This window comes from Bos taurus, chromosome 14, assembly GCF_002263795.3.
Source record: "Bos taurus isolate L1 Dominette 01449 registration number 42190680 breed Hereford chromosome 14, ARS-UCD2.0, whole genome shotgun sequence".
NCBI lineage: Eukaryota > Metazoa > Chordata > Mammalia > Artiodactyla > Bovidae > Bos > Bos taurus.
Genome location: NC_037341.1, coordinates 58,293,628 through 58,307,379, shown reverse-complemented (window position 1 = coordinate 58,307,379; position 13,752 = coordinate 58,293,628). Strand labels below are relative to the sequence as shown.

Genomic DNA, 13,752 nt, shown 5'->3' with positions numbered 1-13,752 from the left:
TAATATCTGGTACGGTCAATTATTCTGAAGAAAATAATCTCAAACTCTTTTAAGGTGATCTTTGTTTAGTGTGTTAATTTATTTAAAAATTACTCTAAGGCCCATAACCTTTTATTTCTCTTATGATAAGTACTTCCTATAATGTGAACATAGTGGGTATTTTGGAAGTGGGTACTTAGGATAATCATAAATAGAGCCAAGTCCCTTATGATAAATGCTTTTAGACCAATTACTGACATGCTCAATTGAATACTAACATCTCTCTCCCGTGAAGTGGCTTTAATACAAGTCAAATGACAGCTGCACTGCAGTGGAAGGACACATAAAGCCTTGCATTAGCTTGTCTCCAAGGTTACCATCTGTGCTGTTATCAAGTTGTAATGTGTGGGATTTCCCAACCTTCTACAAAGACTGTATTTTGAGGGCCAAGTATCAATTGGGTATAAAAACTTGGAAGGTAATTGTGCTATTTGGTCTATAGCCATGCTGACCTTAATCACGGAATTGTTCTAGAGAGAGACATCTGTCTCCTGTTAGGGATTTTGTGTGATGATTCCAGAAGTAGATAAAGTGTTAGCACTGTTTGACCTCATTTTGCATATCCAAACAGAAGGATCCTAGTTTACTTAGTGTCCTTCTAAGCCATGGTTTGGATAAAATTGAAGAGCAAAAGAGACTTGAAAAAGGAAATGGTTTCCCCTCAACATTTCCATAATTATTATTCCCTGATGTATACAAGTTTCAAAGAAACATAAAAAATCAGTTTAAAAAGTGATTACATTTTAGAAGTCTGGAACCTGTAAATAAAACTCAAAAAAAAAAATGATATTTTTATAGTTTAAAAGAGAAAGAGTCACTGCTTTAGTTCAGCATTCTGTAGAATTTAACATTTCTTTATTTCAGACATTTATTTCTTTATTTTTTAACATACATTTATTATGTTTCTTCTCCGTCTCCGGCACTGTGATAGGCTTTAGGTTTACTAGGTTGGTTTGAAACTTGGTGTTTGTTCTCAAGGAACTAGAGGGAAATATAGACCTATGTAAAGGAAGTAAACCACTGTTTCCAAAAGTTATTGTGGATTAAGAACACAATATTATGGGGGAGCTGCACCTCACAAAGGTTAGGAAAGTTTGGAAGAAACACTATCTATGTTAATCAGATCACTTCAAGTCTTATAAACCATACCAAGGACTTTGGGCTTTACTGTGAGGGCAAAGTAGGCAGACATCTGTTACCATCAGTGTCTCCTTATTGTTATCATTATCATCATCATCATCATTTCCATTGTCATGTTTTTAAACTCTTACTATGTGCCAGGCAATAGTAAGTCCTCTTATGCATTATTATTTTAATTCTCACCATAATCTTTTGCTAAGAGGACAATTAACACTCCTATTTTAAAAATAAAGAAACAACCAGAGTGGACTTGTTCCAAAGATCTCAGAAGTAGAATCAACCAGGCGTAGGGATTAATTGGGTGTGTAAAACAGTAGTACTTCTGATTTGAACAAGGTATACACTTCAAAAAGTGTATCTATAAAACCTACCGCATTTGTTGGTACTCTCAGAAGCAGTAAAGTCAGAAAGATTAAGCTTATACTCTGTCTGTAGGAGTGCAAATTGATACAGCTTCTATAAAAGGCAATTTACCTGTATCTTTCAAAAGTAAAAATATGCATAGATTTGACCCAGAAACCTTACTTCCAAACCTTACTAGCCACAAACATAACATCTACATTGTATTGTACATCTATAGATACATAGGTATACACTGCAGAGTTTGTAATTGCAGAATATCAGAGGCAAACTGAATCTCCTTCACTATGAGACAGGGTAATAGAGTAAACCCATTCAGTGAAATGCTTTATAATCCTTAAAGACAATGAGGCATCTCTGTATGTGAATTGATAAGGAAATACATGTGTGAAAAACCAAGGTGCAGAAAAAGTATGTACATATAATTATGCACATATGTGAAAAAGCAAGGTACAGGAAAAAGTGTGCATATAGGGTACTTGTATATAGTAGGTAGGGAGAGAGAGAGAGTTTGGTATAGATAGAAATCCATAGAATATCCCTTTAAGGGTAAAGATTGACTTATAGTCTCCTGATGTCTTGGAGGTCCTGAAATTTTAATAATACAAGTAAGAGAATAAATAAAAAGAAGTTAATATTTGAACCATTATTTTTTCACTTGTTCAAATCATATTGCTGCCAAGATATTACATTTTTTCCATTAGTTTATTAACATCTGGAGAATACGTGATACTTTTGGACATAAAAGACAATTCCTGACCTTTGCAAACTTATAGTTTATTTAGGCAAATAAAAATAATATGTACATGAAAAGATTATGTATACCTTTTAATGCTTATTGTATTTTGATTGCTAAATTAGATGTAGATGAGTTCAGAAAGAGGGGAGATCAGAGATACCCAAACTATGAGACAGGAGTTCACAGCATCTGGACCTTGTATTGATCCTTGAAGAATTTGGATACATGCAGTTAGAGGGGGAAGAAAATGTCAGGCCATGGAGAAGAATCAGAACTTTGTAATATAGTCAGGGCTGTGGAATGAGCACTGTAAGCAAACAAGATCAACCAGAGTAGGGAATCTGTCTAGGTTTGAATATCAGTATTAGTTTGTAGGGGCACCAGAAAGCAAGAAAAGGCCTGTGATTTGATATAATAATTAAAAAATGGGCTTCCCTTATAGCTCAGTCAGTAAACAATTTGCCTGCAGTGCAGGAGACCAGGGTTTGATCCCTGGGTTGGGAAGATCCCCTGGAGAAGGAAATGGCAATCCAATCCAGTATCCTTGCCTGGAAAATCTCATGGACAGAGGAGCCTGGAGGGCTACAGTCCATGGGTTCGCAAAAAGTTGGGCATGACTGAGCAACTAATACTTACTTACTTAATAATGAAAAAGAAGCCTCTCTGTAAAACTCAAAATATTCGAATATCTTCTTGACAATTTGCTTTGCTAACATTTATTTTGAATCTTTGGCATAAAAATGTTCTTCCCATACTTAATGCCTTTTATTCTTCTCTTTATGCCTATTATTTCTTAAAATGCTTTTAGTGGAATTAGAATATATGTGTACCTCATCACCTGTACATAATTTAAACAAAATCCAATGGTCTCATGCAGTTTGAAATCATCCTATAAAGTTTAGTATCACTCAATAGGGTTTGTGGTCAAAAACCCTTAATCATTTTCCTTTCCTATTCCAAGTATTTTTATGTTTATTGTCTTAAGTATAGGGTATATGCTGCTGCTGCTGCTGCTAAGTCACTTCAGTCGTGTCCATCCCTGGGATTCTCCAGACAAGAACACAGGAGTGGGTTGCCATTTCCTTCTCCAATGCATGAAAGTGAAAAGTGAAAGTGAAGTCGCTCAGTCGTGTCCGACTCTTAGCGACCCCATGGACTACAGCCTACCAGGCTCCTCCATCCATGGGATTTTCCAAGCAAGAGTACTGGAGTGGGGTGCCATTGCCTTCTTCGATAGGGTATATAAAAACATACTTTTATTATATGGTAGGTTCCTTAAGCCGATATTCATGGAATTTTAACACCTCAAAAATACAAAAGCATCTGTCTATGTATACACTAGGTTATGAAAATACTTCTTTTGTTTAAGTCAGATCACTTTACAGAAATTCTTTTATACTTATAACTAAATGGCAAAATAGTTTCAACTAAATGAGCATATGAAAATACCATATTCCTTTCAGCTGGATTTTGAAGTCTAGAATGTTCAGTTCAGTTCAGTCGCTCAGTTGTGTCCAACTCTTGGCAACCCCATGAACTGTACCTCCCTGTCCATCACCAATTCCCAGAGTTCACCCAAACCTGTGTCCATTGAGTCGGTGATGCCATCCAGCCATCTCATCCTCTGTCGTCCACTTCTCCTCCTGCCCTCAATCTTTCCCAGCATCAGGGTCTTTTCAAATGAGTCAGCTCTTTGCATCAGGTGGCCAAAGTATTGGAGTTTCAGCTTCAACATCAGTCCTTCCAATGAACACCCAGGACTCATCTCCTTTAGGATGGACTGGTTGATCTCCTTGCAGTCCAAGGGACTCTTAAGAGTCTTCTCCAACACCACAGTTCAAAAGCATCAATTCTTCAGCACTCAGCTTTCTTTATAGTCCAACTCTCATATCCATACATGACTACTGGAAAAACCATAACTTTGACTAGACGGACCTTTGTTGACAAAGTAATGTCTCTGCTTTTTAACATCCTGTCTAGGTTGGTCGTAACTTTCCTTCCAAGGAGTAAGCATCTTTTAATTTCATGGCTGCAATCACCATCTGCAGTGATTTTGGAGCCCAGAAAAATAGTCAGCTACTGTTAGCACTGTTTCCCTATCTAAGTGATGGGACCAGATGCCATGATCTTAGTTTTCTGAAGGTTGAGCTTTAAGCCAACTTTTTCACTCTCCTTTTTCACTTTCATCAAGAGGCTCTTTAGTTCTTCTTCACTTTCTGCCATAAGGGTTGTGTATCTGTATATCTGAGGTGATTGGTATTTCTCCTGGCAATCTTGATTCCAGCTTGTGCTTCTTCCAGCCCAGCATTTCTCATGATGTACTCTGCATATAAGTTAAATAAGCAGGGTGACAATATACAGCTTTGACGTACTCCTTTTCCTATTTGGAACCAGTCTCTTGTTCCATGTCCAGTTCTAACTGTTGCTTCCTGACCTGTGTACAGGTTTCTCAAGAGGCAGGTCAGGTGGTCTGGTATTCCCATCTCTTTCAGAATTTTCCACAGTATATTGTGATCCACACAGTCAAAGACTTTGGCATAGTCAATAAAGCAGAAATAGATGTTTTTATGCAACTCCCTTGCTTTTTCCATGATCCAGTGGATGTTGGCAATTTGATCTCTGGTTCCTCTGCCTTTTCTAAAACCAGCTTGAACATCTGGAAGTTCACGGTTCATGTATTGCTGAAGCCTGGCTTGGAGAATTTTGAGCATTACTTTACTAGCATGTGCTGCTGCTGCTAAGTTGCTTCAGTCATATCCAACTCTGTGTGACCCCATAGGCAGCAGCCCACCAGGCTCCCCTGTCCCTGGGATTCTCCAGGCAAGAACACTGGAGTGGGTTGCCATTTCCTTCTCCAATGCATGAAAGTGAAAAGTGAAAGTGAAGTCATTCGGTCGTGTCCGACTCTTAGCGACTCCATGGACTGCAGCCCACCAGGCTCCTCCGTCCATGGGATTTTCCAGGCAAGAGTACCAGAGTGGGTTGCCATGCCTTCTCCGACTAATGTGTGAGATGAGTGCAATTGTGCGGTAGTTTGAGCATTCTTTGGCATTGCCTAGAATGTTACTCATGAATAAAACTATTAAAATAATTATTTTGGTAAAGTATAATCCCAATAATCCACTGTTTTTTTTTTTTTAACAGATGTTATTCACATTTTTAATGACTATGCCAAGTGAGGGGTCTAGTATTAAATTCACACACCATTTTCCTTAACATTGTGCTAAAAGGTTAACCTAAAGAGAACAATTGTGCCTATACTTATAACTTATAAGTCCTGGCTTGGCATTCAGGGAAAGTCAAATTATTCCATGTATTTTGAAACATTTATATAACCATGAAGATATATTCTCTTTTCCTTGTGACAAAGGGGCAGAATGTGGCTCTTAGTAATGCTAGAATTTTGGCCGAAAGGTATAAATTCATACTTCAGTGTGGAGACTGATATTGGGATTAGAATAAAGACTGTGAATCATCACAGTAAATGGAAAATTTAAACTTGCCTTCAGATCATAAAGATATTTTTTTCTGGAAAGGTTGTATTGATAATGAATCATTTAAGTGGCATTTAAAAGAATAACAAACCCACTCTCGAGACCTCTGAAAAACTCTGCTTCATAGAAATGTAAACAAAGGGCTTTTCGTGCCTGTGTTTTTCAACTCAGTAAACTTTATTGAGTGCCTCAAGGTATATGTCCTTGAAGAAATAAATCATTTAGTTATAAGATGCAAAGAAAAATGCAAGATGACATAATAACAAAACTAATGTCCTAGTAATTATGAATGCATACTAAGTCACTTCAGTCATATCCAACTCTTTGCGACCCTGTGGACTGTAGCCCTCCAAACTCCTCTGTCCGTGGGATTCTCCAGGCAAGAATGCTGGAGTGGGTAGCCATTCCCCTCTATAGGGGAGCTTCCTGATCCAGGGATCGAACTTGGGCCTCCTGCTTTGCAGGCAGATTCTTTACCATTATCGCCACATGGGAAGCCTCAATTATCAATGGACACTATGACTGTTTTTGTTCAAATATTTTATTTGTATACAGTCTAAATTAAAATGCAATTCTCTAGGTTTTTTTTGTTTGTTTTACAAATCTACATTTAATATAAACTTAATATAAACTTATTGAAACCCAAGTTGATAGTGCTTGCTGGTAAAGTAGATTAAGAAAAGATTGCAGTTTTTAACAATATTGCCAGCACCTTAGGAAATTTTTCTGAACTCTAAAGACTAAAAACAAGACTCTCTCAAAGAAAAATTGAACCAGAGTTCAACTAGCAAGAACAACTTAAATCAAGACTGTTTCAATAGAGGAGGGGCTTCCCTGGTGGCTTGAGGGTAAAGCGTCTGCCTGCAATGCAGGAGACCCAGGTTTGATCCTCTGGTCGGGAAGATCCCCTGGAGAAGGAAATGGTAACCCACTCCAGTATTCTTGCCTGGAGAATCCCATGGATGGAGGAGCCTGGTAGGCTACAGTCCACGGGGTCACAAAGAGTAGGACATGACTGAGAGACTTCACTTTTTTCTTTAAGTAGAGGAGAGAGATGGAGCTCACCTCTGCTGAAACAAAAGGCAGGAAGGTTTTTATGTGCTGTGGGCAAGCTAGTAGAAAAGTCATGGAGGTGTTGGGGAGGTAGGCCATTGTGATAAGACATCTTTGCTGATTGGTGTTTATGGAAGTTAGACTTCTGTCCTCCCACTGAGAATGGGGAGTGGAGCAATATCTCCTTTTAGAGTTACATTTCAAAGGGTTGGTTCTTAGGTACTTATGAAGGGCCTTCCTTGGTTGTAAAACTGGCCAGAGACTGGAAGAAGATTTACATTTCAAAGAGGCAGAGAATGAATTTACATTGATAGTTTTTCTAAGGAAGGGGAGGTCAGGGACCCACAGTCAAAAAGAAGCATGTCTAAGGTTTAGTCAGGCTGAAGGCTGTAGTGGTTGACTCTTCACTTATGGTAAGTTGGATCACACACACTGATGTTATTTGACCTACAATAGCAACAGTTTTGTTTGACTTGATCTAAGATACTGGATCTAATTTCTTTACATGTTATTTCTTCATTTGGTAGAAGCAAACAACTCTGGAACTGTGGTCTTTTCGCACTCTAAAACAGACTTAAGAATGGTTTCATATACATTTACATAAATATAGTGTGTGTATGTGTGTGTGTATGAAGACAGGTTAAAAATTAAAATTGGTAAAAATGGAAAAATGGATTGGTATAAAAAAAGCAGACCTCAAGGCCCAAGGCCTTATATAGTTCTTAAAGACATGTCATAAATTTGCTTCCGAGCTTCCCATAAGTTAAAGCAAGGAAATAAGCATAAATTGCAGTAATGCCGTGTGCTGTTGAATTGTTGATTTTGTTCAGTCGTTAAGTCACGTCCAGCTCTTTGAGACCCCATGAACCATACCATGCTAAGCTTCTCTGTCTTCCACTATCTCCCAGAGTTTGCTCAAATTCAGGTCCATTGAGTCGGTGTTGCTATCTAATCATCTCATCCTCTGCCGGTCCATTCTCCTTTTGCTTTCAACCTTTCCCAGCATCAGGGTCTTTTCCAATGAGTCAGCTCTCTGCATCAGGTAGCCAAAATATTGGAACTTCAGCATCAATTCTTCCAATAAATATTCAGCGTTGATTTCCTTTAGGATTCACTGGTTTAATTTCCTTGCAGTCCAAGGGACTCTCATGAGTCTTCTCCAGCACTACAGTTTGAAAGCATCAGTTCTTTGGCACTCAGCTTTCTTTCTGGTCTAACTCTCACATCCGTACGTGACTACTGAAAAAAACATGGTGATTTAGTTGATAAGTCATGTCCGACTCTTGCGATCCCATGGACTCTAGCCTGCCAGGTTCCTCTGTCCATGGGATTCTCCAGGCAAGAATACTGGAGTGGGTTGCCATTTCCTTCTCCAGGGGATCTTCCTGACCCGGGTATTGAACCCGGGTCTCCTGCATTGCAAGCAGATAATTTAACAACTGAGCTATGAGGGAAGCGGGAAAAAAAAAAAAATAGCTTTAACTATACAGACCTTTGTGGGCAAAGTGATGGTCTCTAATTTTTAATATGCTATCTAGGTTTTTCATAGCTTTCCTTCCAAGAAGCAAGTGTCTTTTAATTGCCTGTAGTCACTGTCTGCAGTGATTTTGGAGACCAAGAAAATAAAATCTGTCACTGCTTCCACTTTTTCCCTATTTGCCATGATGGGACTGCATGCCATGATCTTAACTTTTTGAATGTTGAGTTTTAAGCCAGCTTTTTCATTGTCCTTTTCACCGTCCTAAGAGGATATTTATTTTTGCTTCAATTTCTGTGATTAGTGTTATCATCTGCATACCTGAGATTGTTGATATTTTCCCCTGCAATCTTAATTCCAGCTTGTGATTCATCCAGGCTGGCATTTCGCATGATGTACTCTGCAAATAAGTTAAGCAAGCAGGATAACAATGTATAGCCTTGACGTACTCCTTTCCTGATTTGGAACCAGTCTATTGTTCCATGTCCAGTTCCAACTGTTGCCTCTTGACTTTTATATAGATTTCTCAGGAGACAGGTAAAGTAGTCTGATATTCTCATCTCTTGAAGAATTTTTCACAGTTTGTTTTGATCCACACAAATATTTTGGCATAGTCAGTGAAGCAGAAGTAGATGTTTTTCTGGAACTCTATTGCTTTTTCTATGATCCAAAGGATATTGATAATTTGATCTCCAGTTCCTCTGCCTCTTTGAAACCCACCTTGTACATCTGGGAGTTCTTGATTCAGGTACTGCTAAAGCCTAGCTTGAAGGATTTTGAGCATCATTTTACTAGCATGTGAAACAAGAGCAATCATACAGTAATTTGAACATTCTTTGGTATTTCCCTTCTTTGGGATTGGAATGAAAACTAACTTTGCCAGTCCTGTGGCCACTGAGTTCTCCAAGTTCTCTGACATTTTTAGGGCAGCACTTTAGCAGCATTATCTTTTAGGATTTGAAATAGCTCAGCTGGAATTCTATCACCTCTACTGGCTTTGTTTGTAGTGATGCTTCCTAAGGCCCACTTCACTTCACACTACCGAATATCTGGTTCTAGGTGAGTGACCTCGCTATTGTGGTTATCTGGGTCATGAAGACCTTCCTGTGTAGTTCCGATGTGCATTCTTGTCACTTCTTTATCTCTTCTGCTTCTGTTAGATCCTTACCATTTCTGTCCTTTATCTTGCCCATCCTTGCACAAAATGTTCCCTTTATATCTCCAAGTTTCTTGAAGAGATTTCTAGTCTTAACCATTCTCTTGGTTTCCTCTATTTCTCTGCATTATTGAATAGAGATCAGGCAAACCATATTGACAGAAACCAGAAATTTAGAAGATTAGTTTTCCTGGCGTTCTGACACATTTTTCCACTGAATGCTTACAAGGGTAGTATTTTTGTGCTGACTAATATTTCACTGAACCTAATAGCTGATTTCACAGGCCTGATTTTTGCTTGTTTACTCATTATTTTCTTTAATGATGTCCCTCAGTACAAACTCTTGGCAAAACTCCAAAGTATAATTCAGTAAGCATAATTTAGTTATGTATTAAAATAATAACATCCAGATATATTACGTCTCTCTAAAGATAGAATTAAGAATTTCTAGAAGGATGAATTGTGTCAGACAGTATTACATACATTTTTGGGGGAGAGGAGGGGGCAATAACCAAACCCTTGATAAGACTCAGTGAATATAATTATGAGCATTTGCAGTTACCAGTTTGAGGAGGAGAATGTCAAGTTCTTGTATCCTTAGTAAACATAGTTCAGTTTAGTTCAGTCGCTCAGTCGTGTCTGACTCTTTGTGACCCATATAAGCCCCCATATATTTTAACAATTAACAATTAACAATTAACAATGGGCAGGATGTACTTAAAACCTTCTTGGCATGTAAGATGATTTAGGATATAGACTTGCCAGCTGCTTACTCTGCTGGTAGTCAGAATCTCTTACAATTAGAATGTTAGAATTATGGTACTTTCTCTATTCCGCTATAGAGCAATTTTTAGAGTATATTTTATCTTACTTTTTATATGATGGTTTCTCTGTTAGACAATGAACTCTTTCTGAGCAAAGACTGTATTTTCTTAATCTTTGTGTCCTTAGTTAAGGCTTGGTAAATAGTAGGGCACAGAAAACATTTTATTGATTCTATGAATGATTTAAGAAAACTGAGGAAGCTTGATATTTAAAATTATATATAAAATATGTAAAATTACCCATGAACATGGATCATTTCCACTTCCCCTCTGTCCCATTTTTGCCACTTTGCAGTTAAGTTCAGTCAGCTCAGTCGTGTCTGACTCTTTGTGACCCCATGAACTGCAGCACACCGGGCCTCCCTGTCCATCACCAACTCCTGGAGTCCACCCAAACCCATGTCCATTGTGTCGGTGATGCCATCCAACCATCTCATCCTCCATCGTCCCCTTCTCCTCCTACCCTCAATCTTTCCCAGCATGAGGGCCTTTTCAAATGAGTCAGCTGTTCACATCAGGTGGTCAAAGTATTGGAGTTTCAGCTTCAACATCAGTCCTTCCAATGAACACCCAGGACTGATCTCCTTTAGGATGGACTGGTTGATCTCTTTGCAGTCCAAGGGACTCTCAAGAGTCTTCTCCAGCACCACAGTTCAAAAGCATCAATTCTTCAGCACTCAGCTTTTTTTATAGTCCAACTGTCACATCCATACATGACTACTGGAAAAACCATAGCCTTGACTAGATGGACCTTTGTTGGCAAAGTAATGTCTCTGCTTTTTAATATAGTGTCTAGGTTGGTCATAACTTTCCTTCCAAGGAGTAAGCATCTTTTAATTTCATGGCTGCAATCACCATCCACAGTGATTTTGGAGCCCCCCCAAATAAAGTCAGCCACTGTTTCCACTGTTTCCCCATCTATTTGCCATGAAGTGATGGGACCAGATGCCATGATCTTTGTTTTCTGAATGTTGAACTTTAAGCCAACTTTTTCACTCTCCTCTTTCACTTTCATCAAGAGGCTCTTTAGTTCTTCTTCACTTTCTGCCCTAAGGGTGGTGTCATCTGGATATCTGAGGTGATTGATATTTCTCCCGGCAATCTTGATTCCAGCTTGTGCTTCATCCAGTCCAGCGTTTCTCATGATGTACTCTGCATATAAGTTAAATAAGCAGGGTGACAATACACAGCCTTGATGTACACTCCTTTTCCTATTTGGAACCAGTCTGTTGTTCCATGTCCAGTTCTAACTGTTGCTTCCTGACCTGTGTACAGGTTTCTCAAGAGGCAGATCAAGTGGTCTGGTATTCCCATCTCTTTCAGAATTTCCCACAGTTTATTGTGATCCACACAGTCAAAGGCTTTGGCATACATCATAAAATATTGGGGGTAAAGATCACAGAGTCTCAAACATGATGGCAGATAGTACTAGTTTTCTCTCAAGGCCCACTCTGCCCACCCCACTTGCTTTCTCATAGACACCTTGATTTGTGACTAAACAGAGGATTGTCCAGAATAATGGTTGCATTTTCTAGTCTCCCTTAGACTAGGAATGGTCATGTGACTACATTCCAGCCAATTAAATGCAAGTTGAAATTTCATGTGTAAATCTTAGGATGCATCCTTCTTTCCCTCTTCCTCTTTTCTGCCAGCTGGGCCCAGACACTCTCCCTAGAGTCAGCAGCCAGTTAAAGCATGATGGGGACCATCTGTTGAGAATGGTGAAATGAAAAAGGAGCCTGCATACCTGGTGTCCATGAAGTTGCCATATCCATCTTGTCTTCTTAAGACTCAAGATTGGTTTCTATGAGAAAGGGACAAACTCTGTCTATTCTGTCACTTTAATTTTTTTTTTTTTTTGAAACTTGCAACGAGATTTGATGGTATTAGTATGGGACATATTTTCCTTAGAAATCTTTTCAAAAATCTCTTAGTAGTGGGCTAGAAGCCCCTCTTCTGTATTCCCATACACTCTGTGTAAATTTTTCTTGCCCTATTTTATTATAATTATCTTTTTTATATTAAATATTTTTGATGGCAGAGACAATGTTTTATTCATGTGCCATTTGTCTTTATTCCTGAGCTCTACCTGCTGCTGCTAAGTCGCTTCAGTCATGTCCAACCCTGTACAACCCCATAGATGGCAGCCCACCAGGCTCCCCCATCCCTGGGATTCTCTAGGCAAGAATACTGGAGTGGGTTGCCATTTCCTTCTCCAATGCATGAAAGTGGAAAGTCAAAGTGAAGTTGCTCAGTTGCGTCTGACTCTTAGTGACCCCATGGATTGCAGCCTACCAGGCTCCTCAGTCCATGGGATTTTCCAGGCAAGAGTACTGGAGTGGGTTGCCATTGCCTTCTCCAAGTAACTCTTCTCCAAGAGCTCTACCTAAGATAGCCTAAACATACATATTATATGTTCAATGAATGTCAACAGATTTATGACCTGAACTAATGAAAGAGCCTAATGTAGTACCATGGAGTTAATTGTACCCTAAGAAAATTTTGGTTTGAAATCATAGAACACTGTACACAGTAAATGCTCTAAAAAATGTGTGGAAATGTTTGTTACCTAAAAACATGCTGGTTGTCTCCCATGTGTTACTCAGTATAAATTCTTATTTGTTCAGACGTAGTAATGAATGATTGTTTACTAAAACTTTGGATATAACAACAATTTGTGCCAAGGAACTCCTTTTTTCAGTATCTGCTATGAGCTAATCAGTATCTTGATCTTTTTTATCACAAGTGTATAAAACTGATTTGAAGCACATAATTGATTGACCCTAATGGGAAAAAAATTCAGTGCCTCTAAAATACAGTCTGTTCCCTCTGTATTTTCTGCTTCAGAGAATTGACAGTTTATTAATCTTTCACTCACTGTATTTGCCAGAAAAAGCATTCAGTTTATCATAAACTTGGTTTAATTTTCTTTGGTTTATGAGTATCTTAACATTTGAACTAGGTACTAAAGATACTGTTTTCTTCCTTTTCTTTCCAGGTTTTCTCAAAGTGTGAGTAAATAAGTGGTTTGTGCATCATTGTGGTAGCAAAGCTAAAATTCCTGACGGTCTTGTCTACTTGACCTGCTGCTGCTGCTGCTGCTGCTGCTGCTAAGTCGATCCAGTCGTGTCCAACTCTGTGCGACCCCATAGACGGCAGCCCACCAGTCTCCTACTTGACCTACTCATTCCCTACTTTGAAACCAAGAGAAGACTGTGCCACAAGACTCCTCCAGAAATTACTGCAATGTCTGTAACTAATTTATCATGGTAAGTGAATGACTTCCTAACTTATTCAAATATATATATATCATGAAACAACATTTTATAAGTTCTGTGGTCAGAACTCAAAGAGGGAGAGAACTTAAAAATTGTTGTCCTATATTCAAGAGATTGTTGTCCTATACTAGGGTGAAGGAAGCAACCTGGAATTAAGCTTTGACACGTTCAGCACCAGGGGATCTGGGGACT

General features: G+C 38.7%; 1 protein-coding gene across 5 annotated transcripts in view; it reads left to right on the top strand.

Annotated features, from left to right (window-relative positions):
• OXR1 (oxidation resistance 1) overlaps positions 1 to 13,752 on the top strand; it is a 550,243-nt gene that overhangs the window by 86,346 nt on the left and 450,145 nt on the right. For all 5 annotated transcript variants that reach the window (XM_025001700.1, XM_059893322.1, XM_025001699.1 and 2 more), the window contains exon 2: positions 13,281 to 13,551. In XM_025001700.1, coding sequence (XP_024857468.1) covers positions 13,529 to 13,551 — 23 coding nt within the window. In that variant the 5' untranslated portion in view covers positions 13,281 to 13,528. The remainder of the gene's footprint in view (positions 1 to 13,280; positions 13,552 to 13,752) is intronic.